General features: G+C 43.1%; 1 protein-coding gene across 2 annotated transcripts in view; it reads left to right on the top strand.

The window, feature by feature from the left end:
* The window catches only part of PIP5K1C (phosphatidylinositol-4-phosphate 5-kinase type 1 gamma), an 88,775-nt gene that overhangs the window by 58,388 nt on the left and 13,587 nt on the right, over positions 1 to 16,800 (top strand). Inside the window, exons 10-15 of one of the 2 annotated variants that reach the window (XM_032218253.1) lie at positions 2,969 to 3,017; positions 4,772 to 4,856; positions 5,797 to 5,958; positions 11,315 to 11,453; positions 12,769 to 12,801; positions 14,967 to 15,071. In XM_032218253.1, coding sequence (XP_032074144.1) covers positions 2,969 to 3,017; positions 4,772 to 4,856; positions 5,797 to 5,958; positions 11,315 to 11,453; positions 12,769 to 12,801; positions 14,967 to 15,071 — 573 coding nt within the window. The remainder of the gene's footprint in view (positions 1 to 2,968; positions 3,018 to 4,771; positions 4,857 to 5,796; positions 5,959 to 11,314; positions 11,454 to 12,768; positions 12,802 to 14,966; positions 15,072 to 16,800) is intronic. The other variant, XM_032218339.1, reaches the window with a different exon arrangement.

Here is a 16,800-nt window from a genome sequence, read left to right as displayed (position 1 = left end):
ATAGTTTGACTCCCTCTTCTTTGTGGCAACCCCTGAGATATTGGAACACTGCTATCATGTTTCCCCTTGTCCTTATTTTCATTAAACTAGACATGCCGTGTTCCTGCAACAGTTCTTCATGTTTTAGCCTCCAGTCCCCTAATCATCTTTGTTGCTCTTCTCTGAACTCTTTCTAGAGTCTCCACATCTTTTTTACATCGTGGCGACCAAAACTGAATGCCGTATATCAAGTGTGGCCTTACCAAGGCCTTATAAAGTGGTATCAACACTTCACGGGATCTTGATTCTCTCCCTCTGTTTATGCAGCCTAGAACTGTGTTGGCTTTTTTGGCAGCTGCTGCACACGGCTGGCTCCTATTTTTTGTTCATCTTTTGTACCTTTCTGAGAAGCAAAAGTCAATGGAGAAGGCATATTCACTTTACAACCGTGTTATTGCGGTAACTTCACAACTGCAGTGATTCAGTTTGACTAAGGCAAGAAAGGTGGTAAAATGGGGCAAAATTCTCTTAATAGCTGTCTCGCTTAGCAACAGAAATGTTGAGCTCAACTCTGGTCGTAAGTCAAGGACTATCTGTACTAAGTGGGAAAAAAATGAGGGTTTCTTTTTGAATCGTTTGAATCTCTTTATTCTTTTCTATCAGGTACCTTGTGGGAGATCATATTGGGTGAACTAGTTCTTTTTCTTTCCTTTGACACAATAGAACCGTGATGGCGAACCTATGCCACGTGTGCCACAGGTGGCACGCGGAGCCATTTGTTAGGACACACGAGGCGTTGCCCTGTCAGCTCCAGCGCACATGCTTGAAGCCTCCGGAGGTCAAAAAATAACCCAACACGAAAACCGGAAGTTTGGGAATGGACTTCTGGGTTGCCTTTAGGGCCATTTTTTGCCCTCCGGAGGGCCTCTGGCGGGGGTAGGGGAGGCCGTTTTCACCCTCCCCAGGCTCCTAGAAAGCCTCTGGAGCCTGGGGAGGGCGAAAAACAGGTCCATCGCGTGCCGAAAGCAGGGGGAGGGCAGGGGTCACGCACATAGAATTATACACAGCCCCCTGCGTTACTCCTGCTTTTGGGACACAATGGGAAAAGGCTTAGCCATCACTGCGATTGAATAGCATGTTGCATTCCATCAAGCAATTTCCAATTGATCCAAATCTAGACATTATTACAATTTTGGAAGGGAAAGGCTCAGGGACAAATTGTTTTCTTCTGATCTCTGGAACGTTGCATCGTTTTCCTTAATGCCATCATCCATCAAAAGGAGCCTTTGTGGGTTTTGATCACTGGGCCTCCTTTCCAACATCCTCTTAGCTCTTCTATGATTAGCCTTTGATGCAAAGTCACCGGTCTGGAAGGGAATGTTCTTTCCGTGACGTTTCATTAGTCATGTTTGCAAAACTGCAGGCCATTAGTCATCTAGTACCAGTTAATAATCCTTGACTTATATTCATAGTGAGCCGAGGTGGCGCAGTGATTAGAGTGCAGTGCTGCAGGCTACTTCTGCTGACTGGCGTTTGCCTTCAATTTGGCAGTTCGAATCTCACCAGGGTCATGGTTCACTCAGCCTTCCATCCTTCCGAGGTCAATAAAATGGGGACCCAGATTGTTGGGGGCATGAGGCTGACTCTGTAAACTGCTTAGAGAGGGCTGTAAAGCACCGCAAAGCTGTATATAAATGTAATTGCTATAATAGAGCCCGGAATTTCCATCATAACTCATGATAGTTGTAAATTAAATCACCCACATGACTGTGTCTAATTTTATGACTTTTTTGCGGCAGTCCTTAAATGAACACAGTGGTTGTTAAGGGAGCACCATAGTTGTTAATTGAATCAATGTATTTCTATGGGTGCTTTTTGCCAAAGGTTTGCTGAAAAGGCGTTAAGCCATCAGAAAAAGGTCATAAATCATAGTTACATGACTGTGGAACACTTCAACCAGCGATTAAGTTGAGCCAGTTGCCAAGTTGAAATGCGATCATGTGACTTCAGGGGATGTGGAACCATTGGTACTCCAGAACTGGTTGTAAGTCACGGACTACCAATAAGAGCTGGATTCCACTTGAAATATAGAAAGTTTGACTAACCTCTGTATTTCTTTCTCTATTTTCTCACATGGTAATCCACGGTTGTTGTTGTTGTTGTTGATTTTGTCCACTCACCAAGTTGTGTTTGACTCTTCATGACACCATGGATCATAACACACCAGGCCCCTCTGTCCTCCATTGTGTGAGTCTCATTGCTCATTGCGTTGATGACAATCTCTTAACCATCTCATCCTCTGCGGTCCCCTTCTTTTGGCTTCCGTCTTTCCCAACATCAGAGCCTTTTCCATATGGTTGTCAAAATACAGGTAGTCCTTGACTTATGACCACAATTGAGCCCCCAAATAATATTTTGCTAGGTGAGAAATTTGTTAAGTGGGTTTTGACCCATTTTATGACTTATCTTGATACATTTGTTAAGGTAGCAACACGGTTGTTAAGTGAATCTGGCTTCCCCATTGACTTTGCTTGTCAGAAGGTTTGCTTGTCATGTGACCTCGCGGACATTGCAACCATCATAAATATGAATCAGTTGTCCAGCATCTGAATGTAAATCACATGATGCTGCAATGGTCTTAAGTGTGTGAAAAAACGGCCACAGGTTACTTTTTTCCAGTGACGTCGTAACTTTGAAATAAAAGAACTGCTGTGAGTCGAGGACCACCTGTATATGGATCTTCCCCTAATCCTGCTCAACTACATCCTTTATTCTCTGTCTTTCTTGGTGGAGAGCAGAGAGGTGGGAAGTCCAGTTAAAAGTGCAGTCCACAAGTGAGTGGAACTTTGATGGCGTCATTATGGCTGTCGCCTTGCCTTTTTTGACCACACTCTGAGTGCACCCAGAGAAGAGAATGGCTGCTGTGGCTCTGTTTTTATTGGTTCTCCCATTTCCTCTCTCAATCCTTTGCTTGTCTGTTTTGTTCCAGGTTAATCAAGAAACTGGAGCATACGTGGAAAGCTCTCGTCCATGACGGGGTAAGTTTGAACCCAAGCGAACCAATGATGCTCCCATGTTGTCTTGGGTTGTGCTGCCACCCAAAGGGAACCAGCAGAGGAAATGAATCTACCCATAATAAAGAAGTTCTCCCCCTTTTCTTCATCGTGGGCCTCCTTTAAATACCTTTTGTTGCCCCGAGACTTGAAGATTTAAATCATAACATTTCTTCGAGCCTTCGCGGAACCCTTGTGAGGAGTGGCCCCCAGGAGACTGCGGGAAACAGGTATAGAGAACCACTGATGTAAACAGTTATGGGGCACTTGTGTTTCGTAATTCTCAGTGTGCCATAACAGACAATATCAGTTCATGTTCTTAGTTGCAAAGTTGTGTCTGACCCATCGCTACCCTATGGATAATGTTCTTCCAGGCCTTCCTGTCCTCTACCATCCTCTGGAGTCCATTTAAGCTCACGCCGACTGCTTCAGTGACTCCATCCAGCCACCTCATTCTCTGTTGTCCCCTTCTCCTTTTGCCCTCAATTATTCTCCAGGGAGTCCTTCCTTCTCATTAGGTGCCCAAAGTATTTGAATTTCCTCTTCAGTTTCTGGCCTTCTAAAGAGCAGTCAGGGTTGATCTCCTCTAGGACTGACTGTTGGATGGCCTTGCATCATAGGAGTCTTCTCCAGCACCAGAGTTCAAAGGCCTCCATTCTTTGGTGTTCAGCCTTTCTTATGGTCCAACCTTCACAGCCATCCATTGCAAATCAGTCCATAATCATGGCTTATTGGTAAAAGCTGTCTTAACCCTTATAGCTAGGAAACAGCTGTTTAACATTTCACAGAATCGTATACACTCTGGAATTCAAAGGGACCATAAGGATCATCTGGTCCAACTCTCCGCTGACATTCAATTCAAATCTATAGAATGATGGAGTTGGAAGTGATCCCAAAGATCATCCAGTCCAGCCATTGGCAGGAAAGGCAAACAAAATATCATTGAAAAGTAGCTGTCCAAGCTCTTTTTAATTACCGCCAGAGTTGGAGAATCTACACCCTCTGCATACAGACTGTTCCGTTTGTGTACGGATTTGGTTTAAGCTTACTGTATGGGTTGCAGAATGTCTCTGCACACAGCTGCAGAGACCTTTTTGTCTCCTTATAGAAATTAGGTTGGTGTTCTTGGCTGTTCCTTAAAGAAGGGGTGTCAAACTTAGGGCCCCGGGGGCTGGATCTGGCCCGTGGGGCTGACCTGGAAACAGCAAAGGCCCATGGGGCTCTGCCAGCAAAAACGGAGCTCCAGAGGGCTGCAGATAGTCATCCTGAACTCAGTTTTCATTGGCAGAAGATTGCAAGAGGCCATTGCAGACGAAAACAGAGCTCGGGAGCCCATTTATGCTTGCAGAGTGCTCGGGCCACCGCAGGTGCCCCGAATGATGAGCCATGCCCCCCCTGGCCACGCCCCTCTGAGGTCAAACACAACCCTGTTGCGGCCCTCAATGAAATCTAGTTTGACATCCCCTGCCTTAAAGCCTTTTTCTTCTAGTTTCTGGTTGAACTCGGGAAAAAGTGCATCTACCTTAGGCGGGGCTTAAACATAGCTGCTTTAATGGGCAGCAGAAAGGTGCAGTGTGTGCTTGGAATAATTTTCAAAACATCCATAGTCCACATTTATATTCTAGTATATTGATAGTATTTTTTAAAATGACTCCCGCGATATCTTTTTTTTCAGAGCCATGGTTTTGTAACGCCTGACATTTTTACAAAAAACGTTTGTCCCTTAATTGTTTTCCTAGGACACGGTGTCAGTCCACAGGCCCAGCTTCTACGCAGAAAGGTTCTTCAAGTTTATGACCAATACAGTGTTCAGGAAAAGCTCTTGTAAGTGTCGGCTGCTTTCATCGGAGCCATTAACAATGCTATGTGGGGTGGGGGTGTCGAAGGTTCTTGCTGGTTAAAGAAACCTGTAGGCAGCTATGGAGATAATAACCTTGGAGGAACTACCCAGAAAGGTAGTTCAGCAACAGGTTCTCTGCCCGGTTGCTGGGTGGGAGTGGCCATGGTAGGCATGACCAATTGGTCTCTTGCAGCACGGCGGGAGGGCCATTTTTGTCTTCCCCAGCCTCCGGAGGCTTTCCTTGAGCCTATGGGAGGGCGAAAACTGCCTCCTCTGTGCTCTGGAGGCTCATTTTCTCCCTTCCCTGAGCCTCTGTGCAGGCCCTGCACTTACCTTGAATCCAAAACGGACCATGTGGAGACTCCTGGGAAGGAAGGAGTGGGTGGGGCCAGCCAGGGGTGAGATTTTGGAGGTTCTCTGACCCGGCCATAACATTAGCTACTGGTTCTCCTGAACCCGAGCAAACCTGTAGCAGCCCACTCTTGACATAAACTGTGGTGAAAAAAAAAAGAAGTAAAGATTTTTCTTATTTTAGCAGAAAAACAATGACCTTTTAAAATAAGCCTCTATAAATCTCTTTTCTGGTGCTTTCCCCCAGTTGGTTTTTCTCAACCTTGGCTGGGGAATTCTAGGAATTGAAGTCCACACATTATATAAAGTTGCCAAGGTTGAGAAACAACCTCTCCAGGTATAAAGCTTTCGTACAAAAAGAGAGTTAGTAGCCAAACAGGTGATAATTAGTAGATGGCCTACTAGTTTGGTCCCAAGTCTCTTAAAATCTCAGGGATAGAAGATGCCCGTTATTTTCAGGAGGGGGGAGGGTGAGCTTTTTTCTTCTAACAGAACCTCCTTGCTTTTTCCCCCCCTCTTTGACCTCTTCTATGACGCTCGTCATTGCTCTAAACCCCTCGCTCTCCTCTGCAGCCCTGAAAGCATCTCCCTCAAAGAAAGGACGGAGTGCCTTGTTAGCCGTTAAGCCATCCGGCCCAATGGCTGCGTTCTCTGCCAGCCAGATTCCTTCGGAGAAGGACGAAGTGCAGTATGACCTCCGGGGAGCCAGGAGTTACCCCACCTTAGATGACGAAGGTATTGTGGGCCACTCAGGGCCTTCTTCCCGATCCCCTCTGAAGCCGCTCCTAAGGCCCAGTCAAGCCTTTCCCCATCCTGGCCTCCTTGAAATGGGTTGGTCCTGCCATCCCCTGGATTCCTAGCAAAATTAACTGGCTGGGGAATTCTGGAAATTGTAGTCCCGGCACTCTGGAGAGGGTGCCAGGTTGGGGAAAGCTGTCTTAGTGGCTTAGCTCAATCCGTCCCCTTTCCCCCCGTAGTGCCAGTAGGTCCCACCATCCCACTACCATTCCTTCAACTTCTTGCTATGCTTTTGCAGGTGCTAAAGTTAACCACGACAGGGGGGAAGGTAAGAACACTCATTTGTCCCTCTGGTAGTTGGTAGAAAGTAGAACTTTTAAGAGATGGCGGGCTTCAGGTCATTCCGCTTGTAGAGTGGAAACAAGCCAAGATGGCCTATGATCAAGCAAGCTGCTTAATACAGGCAGCTTAATCCCTCCCAGTTGGCATCTCCTACCTGCCAGACAAAGAAAAGCTTCAGAGAAATTTCCAGTCATTTGTTCATTCCAGTCTGTTTCCAAATTCCAGTCAATTTCCAGCCATTAGACTATGAAGTGAGAGCAAACCCCACTTCTCACATCTAGAGGCTGTGCTAGATTGCTTATTTCTTCCGGATTGCAGCTATTTCTACCAGCAGGAAAAGCCAACTGGGAACGATAGTTCCAATTGCTGCTTAATTATGCATGTACCATTGGGAGCATATATGCAAAATGGGCCATAGATGGTACTTAAAAAAAAACCAAAACCTTCCTGTACGTGACTTGCAAAAGACGATTCTGCTTGGTTTCCCAACCAACAGTGTGGAAGTGTTGGCAGCGGAAATACCCCAGATTTTTATCAAAAGGCGGTATGACTTAAAGCATGGGGTCTCCACAAACTTGGCAAGTTTAAGACTTGTTGTTCTGACCCAGGCTTCCTTAAAAAGCAAGAAGCAGAGTCTTGGTCCTGGCAAAACCCCTTTTATTTACATGACTGAATTACTTTCATTCACAGTCCGCAAGGCTTAGCAAACAGTCTTTCAGAGGAATGTTTATCAACATGAACCTTATTTTGTTTGGAGAGCTACCAAATAACTATTTTCCAAACGCAGGACAAGGCAAAACTTGGCCCAGAGTCTCTTATTGTCACAAACAGAACTTTCTACTCTTGAAACGATTGAATGAACAAATTGTTTCCTGCAAAAGCCCACTCCCCATTCATTCCTCTTTTGTGTCCTATGGGAGGGGCCAATCACCTCCAAGGTGTGGCTTTACTCCTAAGTTGACCCTGCTTTCTTAGTTGTTCTTGTCTTCTGGCAGCTCTGTGCACACTGGGAACAGTGCTCCAGCTGTTCCACTGCCTCACTGCTGTCTAGCTCCCTCTCTGCCTCCGATGCAGAGCCCTCGTCTGCGCTTTCCTCAGCCCCCAGGCTTCCCAACCTCCTCACTGTCTGACTCTGCTGCCAGCTCTGCTGGCCGCTAGCCGACCACAACACTTGTGGACTTCAACTCCCAGAATTCCCTAGCCAGCATGGTTGGTGAAGGAATTCTGGAAGAATTTTAGGAGTCAAAGTCCACAACAGGTCTTAAAGTTGCCAAGGTTAGAGACTTCTGAAATAAGGCATTCTTCCCCAATCTATCTTCAGATCAGCACGTCAAAATGATTCTGGCTTGGAATTCTGGGAGTTAATTTTTCTTTTCTTTTTTTTGTGTGTAAAAAGTTTTTATTTTTAGACAAACAAGACATAAAACAAAACATAAAACCATCTTCCGTTACATACAGCGTGTCGATTGGTTACAAGGTTTCTGTGCATTCTTTCCATAGTCATCACTTGCAATTTATATGAATCACATAATATCAAATCGAATATGTTTATATACATTATTATCATTATACCTCATTTGTTTGACTATCACTATTATTCCTTCATTTTAAACAAGATATACTAAATGTTAGGTTCATTTATATTACAACAATTCATTACATCATCTTCAATCTAGCCAATAATAATATATCTTTATATTATATCCAGTATCATTCAATTATTCTTGTATTGATAACATTCTCTAGTCTCTTTCATTTCCATATTTTTTTAATCTAGCCATTGATAAAATAAATCCCATATAAAATTGTTTATCTTGTTCTCTAATTTCAAAGGTCAATTTACTCATTTCAGCACATTCCATTATTTTATGAATAACTTCCTCCTGCATTGGTATTTTCTCATTTTTTTCCAACCAGTTATAGATATTAGTCCAATATTCCTAAATTTAGAATAAAAATATATTATGGCATTTCATTACATCATCCTAAAACCATCCAGTAATATTACCTCTTTATATTGTATTGTACATGAAATTGTTTATCTTTGGTTACAAAACTTTTATGCATCCCTCCCCACAGTCCTCACTTACAATTCATATAAAATTTCATATTCTCAATCTAGTATATATATATGCATTATTATTATTGTTAATCATTTATTTGACTATCACTATTATTACTTAATTTTATGCATAATATTCTAAGTTTAATTAAATTTAAATTAGTTTTTATTATAGCATTTCATTACATCATCCTGTATCCTTCCAATAGTAGTACAATCTTCTATCTCCTGCCATTTGTAGTATTTGTGTTCTAATTGCTTTCTTGGTAGATCTTACATGGACATCTCTTGGCAACTTGTTTTCCATTGCATATCTTGTAAAGACTCGAGACCCCTCGTCTGTTCCTTCCATCAACTTCCCTTTGGTTATCACCGATGCTTCTGCCAAAATTTCTATCGTTACTTCTGCCAAATTTTCTCCCTTTTCTTCTTCTATGTTCTGGAATCTGAGGTAAAATTCTAATCTGTCAATCTCCCATTCCAATATTCCACTCTTGTCTTTTCCATCCATGCTCAATCTGCTGTCAACATCACCAATTTTCTTATCTGTCTGTTCATCTTTTTCTTCAATTTTTTGAAATCTGTCCTCATATTTCATCATCATTTGATAGGTATTCTCATTTTTTCCATCTATTTTTTCTGTTCTTTGTTCAATATTCTCCATTCTCTTTTCAATGCTCTCTGTTCTTGTATTTTTTGAATTTCTTGCATAATCATCTGTAATGTCACCTCCTTTTCTTTTCCATGCTGCAACACTCCTCCAGATAGTAAACACTGCCACTATATAGAATAAAGCTTTTTTATTAAATTCTAAAGAAATTCACTGCAATCTTCTCTCTTTCAAGTCAAGGCTTTCTTTTCACTCCAGTCCAGCTACTGATAGTACCCCGGAGGATCACCTGTATAAACAATCTGTGCTCCTTCTGCTATCATTTTCAATAAACGAACTCAAATACCTTGAAATGTAGATCAAATGTTCAAAGAAAGAAAAGAAAAACAATGTTTCCAAGCCTCTAAGTGGCAGTGTTACTTCTTTTCTTCTACTTTTACTTCCCTCTATATTCCAGGCTTAAGGAGAAAAAGAAAAGTTCTTAGAGAGAAAGCAATAGAGCATTGAAAAAAGAAAAAAAAGTCTTAATCAATAGGTATTAAAAAAAGAAAAATAGAAGAAGAAGGAAAAAAAAACAGTCCGGATTAAAAAGTAACAAGTGTTTGTAAAAATTCCATCAATAAAAAGATTAAAAAGGAAAAAAAATGACACACTGTTTGACTCAGGCTTAATCTCATCGCTTAACCTCTTCTTTCTTCAATTTTAACTTTACTTTTGATCTTTTTGGGTGTTCTCTTCTCTAATAATATAATTTATCTCACCAATTTGACACACTTTCTCTCCTACTTTGCTTCTGTTCTGGAGCTGTCCCAACTTTCAGCAGCGTCATTGGCTGCTGCTCTGTGGCCGGAAAAAAAGGACTTCTCCTGGATCTACCAGGGACTTTGTGATGTCCCTGGGGTCGGTAGGATGTGCCCTTCTCTATCACCGTCTCTACGGGACAGTTTAGGTCCAAACGGAGCATCCTGCGGCAGAGATATCGACAGCGATCCTGGAGCTCCAGGATATCACGTCGTATCGGCGTGATGTCAGCACCGCCTCCTCAAGAGTTAATTTTTCCAGGCATTTTAGTGGCATTGGGTCAAGACAGGCAATTTGAGCAACCTCCCTCCCTCTCCCACCCAAGCTATTTACAAGTTGTTTCGGAAGTTACCACACATACTCTGTCCTCCCCACCCATCCCCTTGGTCATGTAATCACATGTTGGGGTTTTCGCAACTGGCTCACCTTTATAGCTGTTTGCACCAAACCTGTGGTCATGAGACCACGGTTTGCAAATGTTTTTGTCATGTGCCATTTACTTCCAGTTTCTAGCAAAAAAAAATAACCCCATTGGGGGAAATGGATTCACTTCAAAACCACCATTTGGCTTAATGACTACCCCAAAAATGTTTTTTTTAAATGGTGATGGGATGCCTCGATTTATGACCACAACAACTTATGACTGTAATTCCAGGCTCAGTTATGGTCGCAAGCCAAGGATTACCTGTATATTATTCAAGACAGGGTTTGGGGGTTAAAAAAAATGAGTAAGGACAACCTTACTCAGCACAGAAGAGAGTTAGCAGCCCCGATAGAAATAATTTCTACATTGAGGTTCTACTGCAGGGCTCTAATCTTATGTAAATTCTTCTCCCTCCCTCCCTCCCTCCCTCCCTCTCTCTCTCTCTCTCTCTCTCCCTCCCTCCCTCCCTCCCTCCCTCCCTCCCTCCCTCCCCCCCTCCCCCTCTCCCCCTCTCCCTCCCTCTCCCCCTCCCTCCCTCCCTCTCCCTCCTTCTCTCTCTCTCCCTCTCCTTCTCCCCTTCTCTTTTTAATTCAATGCATTTTGCTCTTGGGAGTTGTGTTTTGCATTTCCATGTATAAAGGATAATTTATACAAATGGATTTTGAGGGAGGTATTTAGAAGTCAGCAACGTTGAAGCATGAAAAGAGATGGGAGCAGAACCAGAAGAATTTGCTACCTTACCTTGGGCATTTTAGAAGGCTAGTTAAATATTTATTGTTGTTGCTCTCCGCTCCTCAAAAATCTCTCAAGGGAGTGTAAGGTTCATTGGGAAACAAGTGCCATGTAATATCTCAACTCCTGTTCCTGAGCAGAAATGGACTTTCACATTTCTCTGTTTTGTCCGCCGCAAAGGAGGACCACAAATGGCTTCAATTTTTTTTTTTAAAAAAATGAAATTATGAATCGGTTACACTCCTTGTTCTGTAACATGGTCAGAACTGTTCAGGAGTGTAAGGATCATTTGCGAATATTACAGGGTTGTTGTTTTTTTTTTTTAACCCAGCCTCAGTATTCTTTATTTTTTCTTTCTTTCTCTTCATCATGGGCACAACAGGCCGGCCTGATCTTCTTCCCTGCACCCCTCCCTCTTTCGAAGAAGCAACCACCGCCTCTATAGCCACCACACTCTCTTCCACATCTCTCTCAGTGCCGGAAAGGTCTCCTTCCGAATCCTCCGAGCAGCCCAGATACAGGTGAGCTCCGATTAAATCCTTCTTGCCCTACTTTCCCCCTGTTTAGCCAGGACCCACAGGAATTTAAGGTCTCTCGTGTTGTTTCAGAGATCCAGAAAGCAAACGGGTCCCTTCTGGATCCCCTTCTATTTGAAAGATTGGCAATAGGAGTATCAACTTGCAGCAGATGGGTTTATTAAGTATTCGGTGGAATTTATCTGGTTGGGCTGTGGGTGGTTTTGAAATAGGTGCATAATAAAAATGGCTTTCTAACAATAGCAGAAATAAGAGAATATAACTCACTGTAATAGCACAATCTAATTCCAGTGCCTGAGCTAGGTATTTGCCACTTAAATTTGCTTTATTTATCTGTCTCTGCCTTGTATAAGAGTAGTGCAGTGACCTAGAGGTGGAGATCTCACCTCACAATCAGGAGGCTGTGAGTTCGACCGTAGCTAGCGGCAGATATTTCTCTCTCTAGGCACAATGAGTAATTATCTGCTGCGAACTCTGCATGGGCGACAGGAAGGGCATCTGGCCAGTAAACACTCAGCTCCATTCAGTTGCCTCAATTCCACCCCGATGTGAGGGATTACAGGGTCATTAAAAGACATACATACATACATACATACATACATACATACATACATACATACATACGTGTGCGTGTGTGTGTGCGCACAATAGCTCAGCAGTTGGAAAACTAACAACCTGAGTTCAAGACCCGAGCACTGCTTGAGGGGGTGAGCTCTGTTATTTATCCCAGCTCCTGCCCACCTAGCAGTTTGAAAGCATGCAAATGCAAGTAGATGAATAGATACCACTTTGGTGGGAAGATAACAGCATTTTGTGCACCTCGGCTTGTAGTTATGCTAGGCACATGACCATGGAAGTGTCTTTTGGACAACACTGGCTCTCTTGGCTAAAAAACAGAAACGATCACTGCCCTCTAGAGTTGGGCACAACTGGACAGGGGAAACTTTTACCTTTACCTGCCATGTATATGCCACTCAGTTCCAGAAAGGCTCTTGAGAATGCCATAAGTGGTGGGGACGCGTCCTTATTTCAGGCTACTTCATAGAAGGGGAGCCCTTACATTGGATGTCTATGGAGATCCTCAATCATCCCGGTCACGGTTGTCCCAAAGATGTTTTTTCAAGAGGCAACTGGACTCTCTGTTTTCCTTTGAAGGCATTTCACGTCTTCAGTTGCCTCTTGAAAAAGCCCCCCAGGGACTTAACATTGGGTGAAACAGAGAGAGAGAGAGAGAAAGCTACCTTGCTAACTTTTTACTCATTCTCATGAAGTGTGTATTTTGCATGGTGTCCCTTCACAGGCGGCGTACACAGTCCTCAGGACAAGAAGGAAGGTGAGTTGGATACTTTGGCACATCTTGGCCAAGCAATGTTTTATTCTTTTTAACTCTCCTGTGTATAAGGCCTCATAAACTAACGTTCTTATATTAATAGGCCTGCCAATTTCTAATGCTTTACTATCTCCATACTTAATATGAATCCAGTGTCATAACTGATCTTCTGTAGTACAGAGAGTCCTTGACATATGACCATTTGTTTAGAGACTCTTCAAATTATAATTAGCTAACTTGGGTTGTTATTTTACAGGCAGTTCTTGACTTGCAACTGTTTAGTGACCGTTCAAAGTTACAGTGGCCCTGAAAAAAAGGGACTTATGACCATTTTTCACAGTTACAACCTTTGCAACATCCTGTCAGGGTGTGCACAGTGTGACTACTATTTTGAAACAACCCAGGAGCAAAATACAGTACACAGAGGTTTTGTCTTTCAAACAGTAGTTTATCTACAAGGTGTGTGTGTGAGTGTGTGTGTGTGTGCGCGCGCGCGCGTACGTACGTACCTACATACTAGGCAAAATCAGGCCGTCAATCAGTCTTCAACTATAACACGGAAGCACATACACAGAGAAAAACTGCCCTCACATGGCCTCTCTTATATAGACAGCCTCTTAAAGTGGCAATAACCCTGTTGAGTCATTCTCATTTCATTATCTCAGTTTACAACTTTACAGCAGCTGGTCAGCTATTAAATTATCATTACCTTAACACATCCCCATGCTCATGTGATCAAAATTCAGATGCTTGGCTCATGTTTATGACGGTTGCTGTGTCCCAGGATCATGTGATTACTTTTCGCGACCTTGGTCGTAAAATGGGCCAAAACTCACTCAACCAATGTCTCGCTTAACAACAGAAACTTTGGGCTCAATTGTGATCGTATGTCGAGGACTACCTATATTTATTTATTTTTCACAGTTTTGAGCTGCCCGTCTCCCTCAGGGTTAAGGAGGGGGTTATTAATGACTGTCACACTATAGGTTTTGGCTAGAAAGTTATCTTCAATGAAAAGGCTTTTAAGGAGGGGATGCTGAAAAAAACAGAGCACTATCCTAGAACAGTGTTTCTCAACCATGGCAAATGCTGATTTCCAGCAAAAGCATCGTAAATTGCAGTCACGTGACCACGAGTGCTGCATACAGCTGCAAATGCTAGCTGGTTGCCAAGCACCAAAACTGTGGTCATGTGACCCGGGGGGGGAGTGGGTGTACAGGGTCTATGACAATTGTCTGAGGTCATGGTCAACTCGCCACTGGCAACTTGCCATGGCCAGCTCACTGCGGGACAACTCCTTGGAGGACAACACTGCTATCCAAGAAATGATGGAATAGAATCATTAAAGAAAAGGATACAAAAAGAGAGACAAAATGAAATCTGAACGACAATAATTAAATCAATTTATTAAATTTATTTTAAACAATTAAATTGGATTGATAAATTGTCCTGCAGCGGGTTGGCTGTGATAAGGGGGCCAGAGTGAGTTGCTGTGGCAAGTTGTCCCATTCTAGGGTGGACACAGCCATGGGAGGTTTGAATCTGGTTGTAAGTACCGTATTTTTTGGACTATAAGACGCACCAGTGTATAAGACGCACCAAGATTTTGAAGAGGAAAGTAAGAAAAAAAAAAGGTTTTGTCCTCCCCGGCCCCCAGGAGCACTCTGCAGGCTTCAGTAGGGCTGGGGAAAGTCAAAAATGCCCCTGTTTTTTGCAAAAAACGGGGGGCATTTTTGCCTTTCCCCAGCACTGCTAAAGCCTGCAGAAAAGCGGCCTATTTTTTGCAAAAATCAGATGTGGGGGCGGGGCTTTGGGAGGCCAACAATGGCTGTATTTGGTATATAAGATGCACCAACATTTTCACACTCTTTTAGGGGGGGAGTTGCATCTTATACTACAAAAAATACGGTATTTTTGGTATGTCTGTGTCTGTCAGAGCTTCGAATGGTCACTGATCAACCAATCATAATTCAAGGACTGCCTATACTAGATTTCTGAAGAGCGATATATATATATATATATATATATATATATATATATATATATATATATATATATATATATATATATATATATACACACACACACACACACACACACATACATACATACATACATACATACATACATACATACATACATTTATTTATTTATTTATTTTTCTGCAGGATTCGCGAACAGACCCGAGCAGAAGATGACCTCCAGCAGATCACTGTGGAGCTCAAGCCGAAGTGTGATATTGAGATTGTGGTGCCTGATGTGGCTGCTGCAGGGTTAGAGCCTTTTTCTGTTACAGACCAGGCGTTTTCAGCCATGTGTGCCTTCGTGCTCCTATTTAATGCATGCAGCCTCCAAACATTTACCTCAGGGAGGAATCTTTCTATTGTAGATGGGAAACCAGCTCTGAATTCTCCTCACGATTTCAAGAAGTAACTCCCAAATTGCAAGCATTTTTCCCTGTGGCAGAGGAAACATGCAGAATGCAAACAGTTGGTTTAAAAGCCACTTTGGGGATTTAATTTAAAAATAGCGTCCCTTCCTATAGATAATACAAGGGTGTTGTAGTCCTCGACTTACAACAGTTCCTTGGGTCACTGTTCAAAGTTACAGTAGCACCGAAAAAAGCGACTTATGACCATTTTCCACACTTAGAACCACTGCAGCACCCCTGTGGTCACATGATCAAAACTAGATGCCTGGCAAATAACTCGTGTTTATGATGATCGCAGGGGTCCTGGTGGTCGTAAATCGAGGACTACCTGTACCTCTTTCAGTTCTGCATCCGCTGCATATAAAAACCAAGTCTGGATGGAGGATGGCTTTCTTTAACATCTGCTGTGAGCCGACTTGCCAAAAATTGGATGATAAACAGCTTTGTGCTATTAAGACAACATATAATTCAATTTGACACACGCGCGCACACCCAGTTCATACAGGCGTGTTTCACCCTTCGGCTCAGCTGTCGTACAGTTTGTTTAGGTTTGGCTTAGTGCTTTGTGTGAGCTGAGCCGTTGCAGTTGTAAATCACAATGGCTGGCTGGATGCACTTAAGGATTCGGCCCATTGTGGTCCCTTTTCAGCAAAGTATAGTTCATCAAACCAGAACACTCTGGAGGGTGTGAATTCCATATCCTTTTCAAAGGGATGATCAGTTCATAGCCCTCAGTTCCCTGAAGGTTCAAGCCAGGGGTGAAATGCTACCGGTTCAGACCACTTCGCCCGAACTGGTAGTAAAAAAAATGCTACCAGTTCGGGCGAACCAGTAGTTCTGGCAATCAGCTGTGCAATAGTCAGCTGTGCTGCGCAATTTATATTCACTAGAAAGCAAGAAATCCTGCTTCGTAGCTAATCTAAATTGTGCGGCACAGCTGTCCCCCCCCCTTGCTGTTCTACTTACCTTTGCAGACTCAGAAAAGACTTCTTAATCCTCCTTTTTTGGCGCTGCACGGTAGTGCCTGCGCGCGCGAAGCAAACCAGTAGCGGGCTTCAGAGCATCTCACCCCTGGTTCAAGCCCAAAGTAGCAATGTTGCACATATTTAATGATTAATTCAAATTATAGGGCCAACCATCTCTCAACAAGGACTCTGGGTGGCAAACCAAGTGAAAGTAAAAACAATTGCAATAATATAAATTCCAAAATGCATAAGAGAGCCAGATTGGTCTAGTGGCTCAGGCACCAGACTAAAAACCAGGAGACAGTGAGTTCTATTCCTGTCTTGAGCAGGAAAGCCGACTAGTTGACTTTGGGCCAATCAGCAGGGAACTGTGAATTCTAGTCCCACCTTGGGCATGAAAGCCAGCTAGATGACTTTGGGCCAATTACTTACTTTCAGCCTAACCCACCTTGCAGGACTGTCGTTATGGGAAAGATAGGAGGAGGAAGGCGTATTAGGTATGCTTGCCACCTTGAGACGTTTATAATAATACAGGCTGTATATGCTTAATAAATAAATAAAATATCTAATAATCATTAGTACAACAACAACAACAACAAAATGGTG

The sequence above is a fragment of the Thamnophis elegans genome, chromosome 1, assembly GCF_009769535.1.
Source record: "Thamnophis elegans isolate rThaEle1 chromosome 1, rThaEle1.pri, whole genome shotgun sequence".
NCBI classification, from domain to species: domain Eukaryota; kingdom Metazoa; phylum Chordata; class Lepidosauria; order Squamata; family Colubridae; genus Thamnophis; species Thamnophis elegans.
The sequence above is the reverse complement of the archived record's forward strand: the minus strand, read 5'-3'. Positions and strand labels throughout refer to the sequence as shown.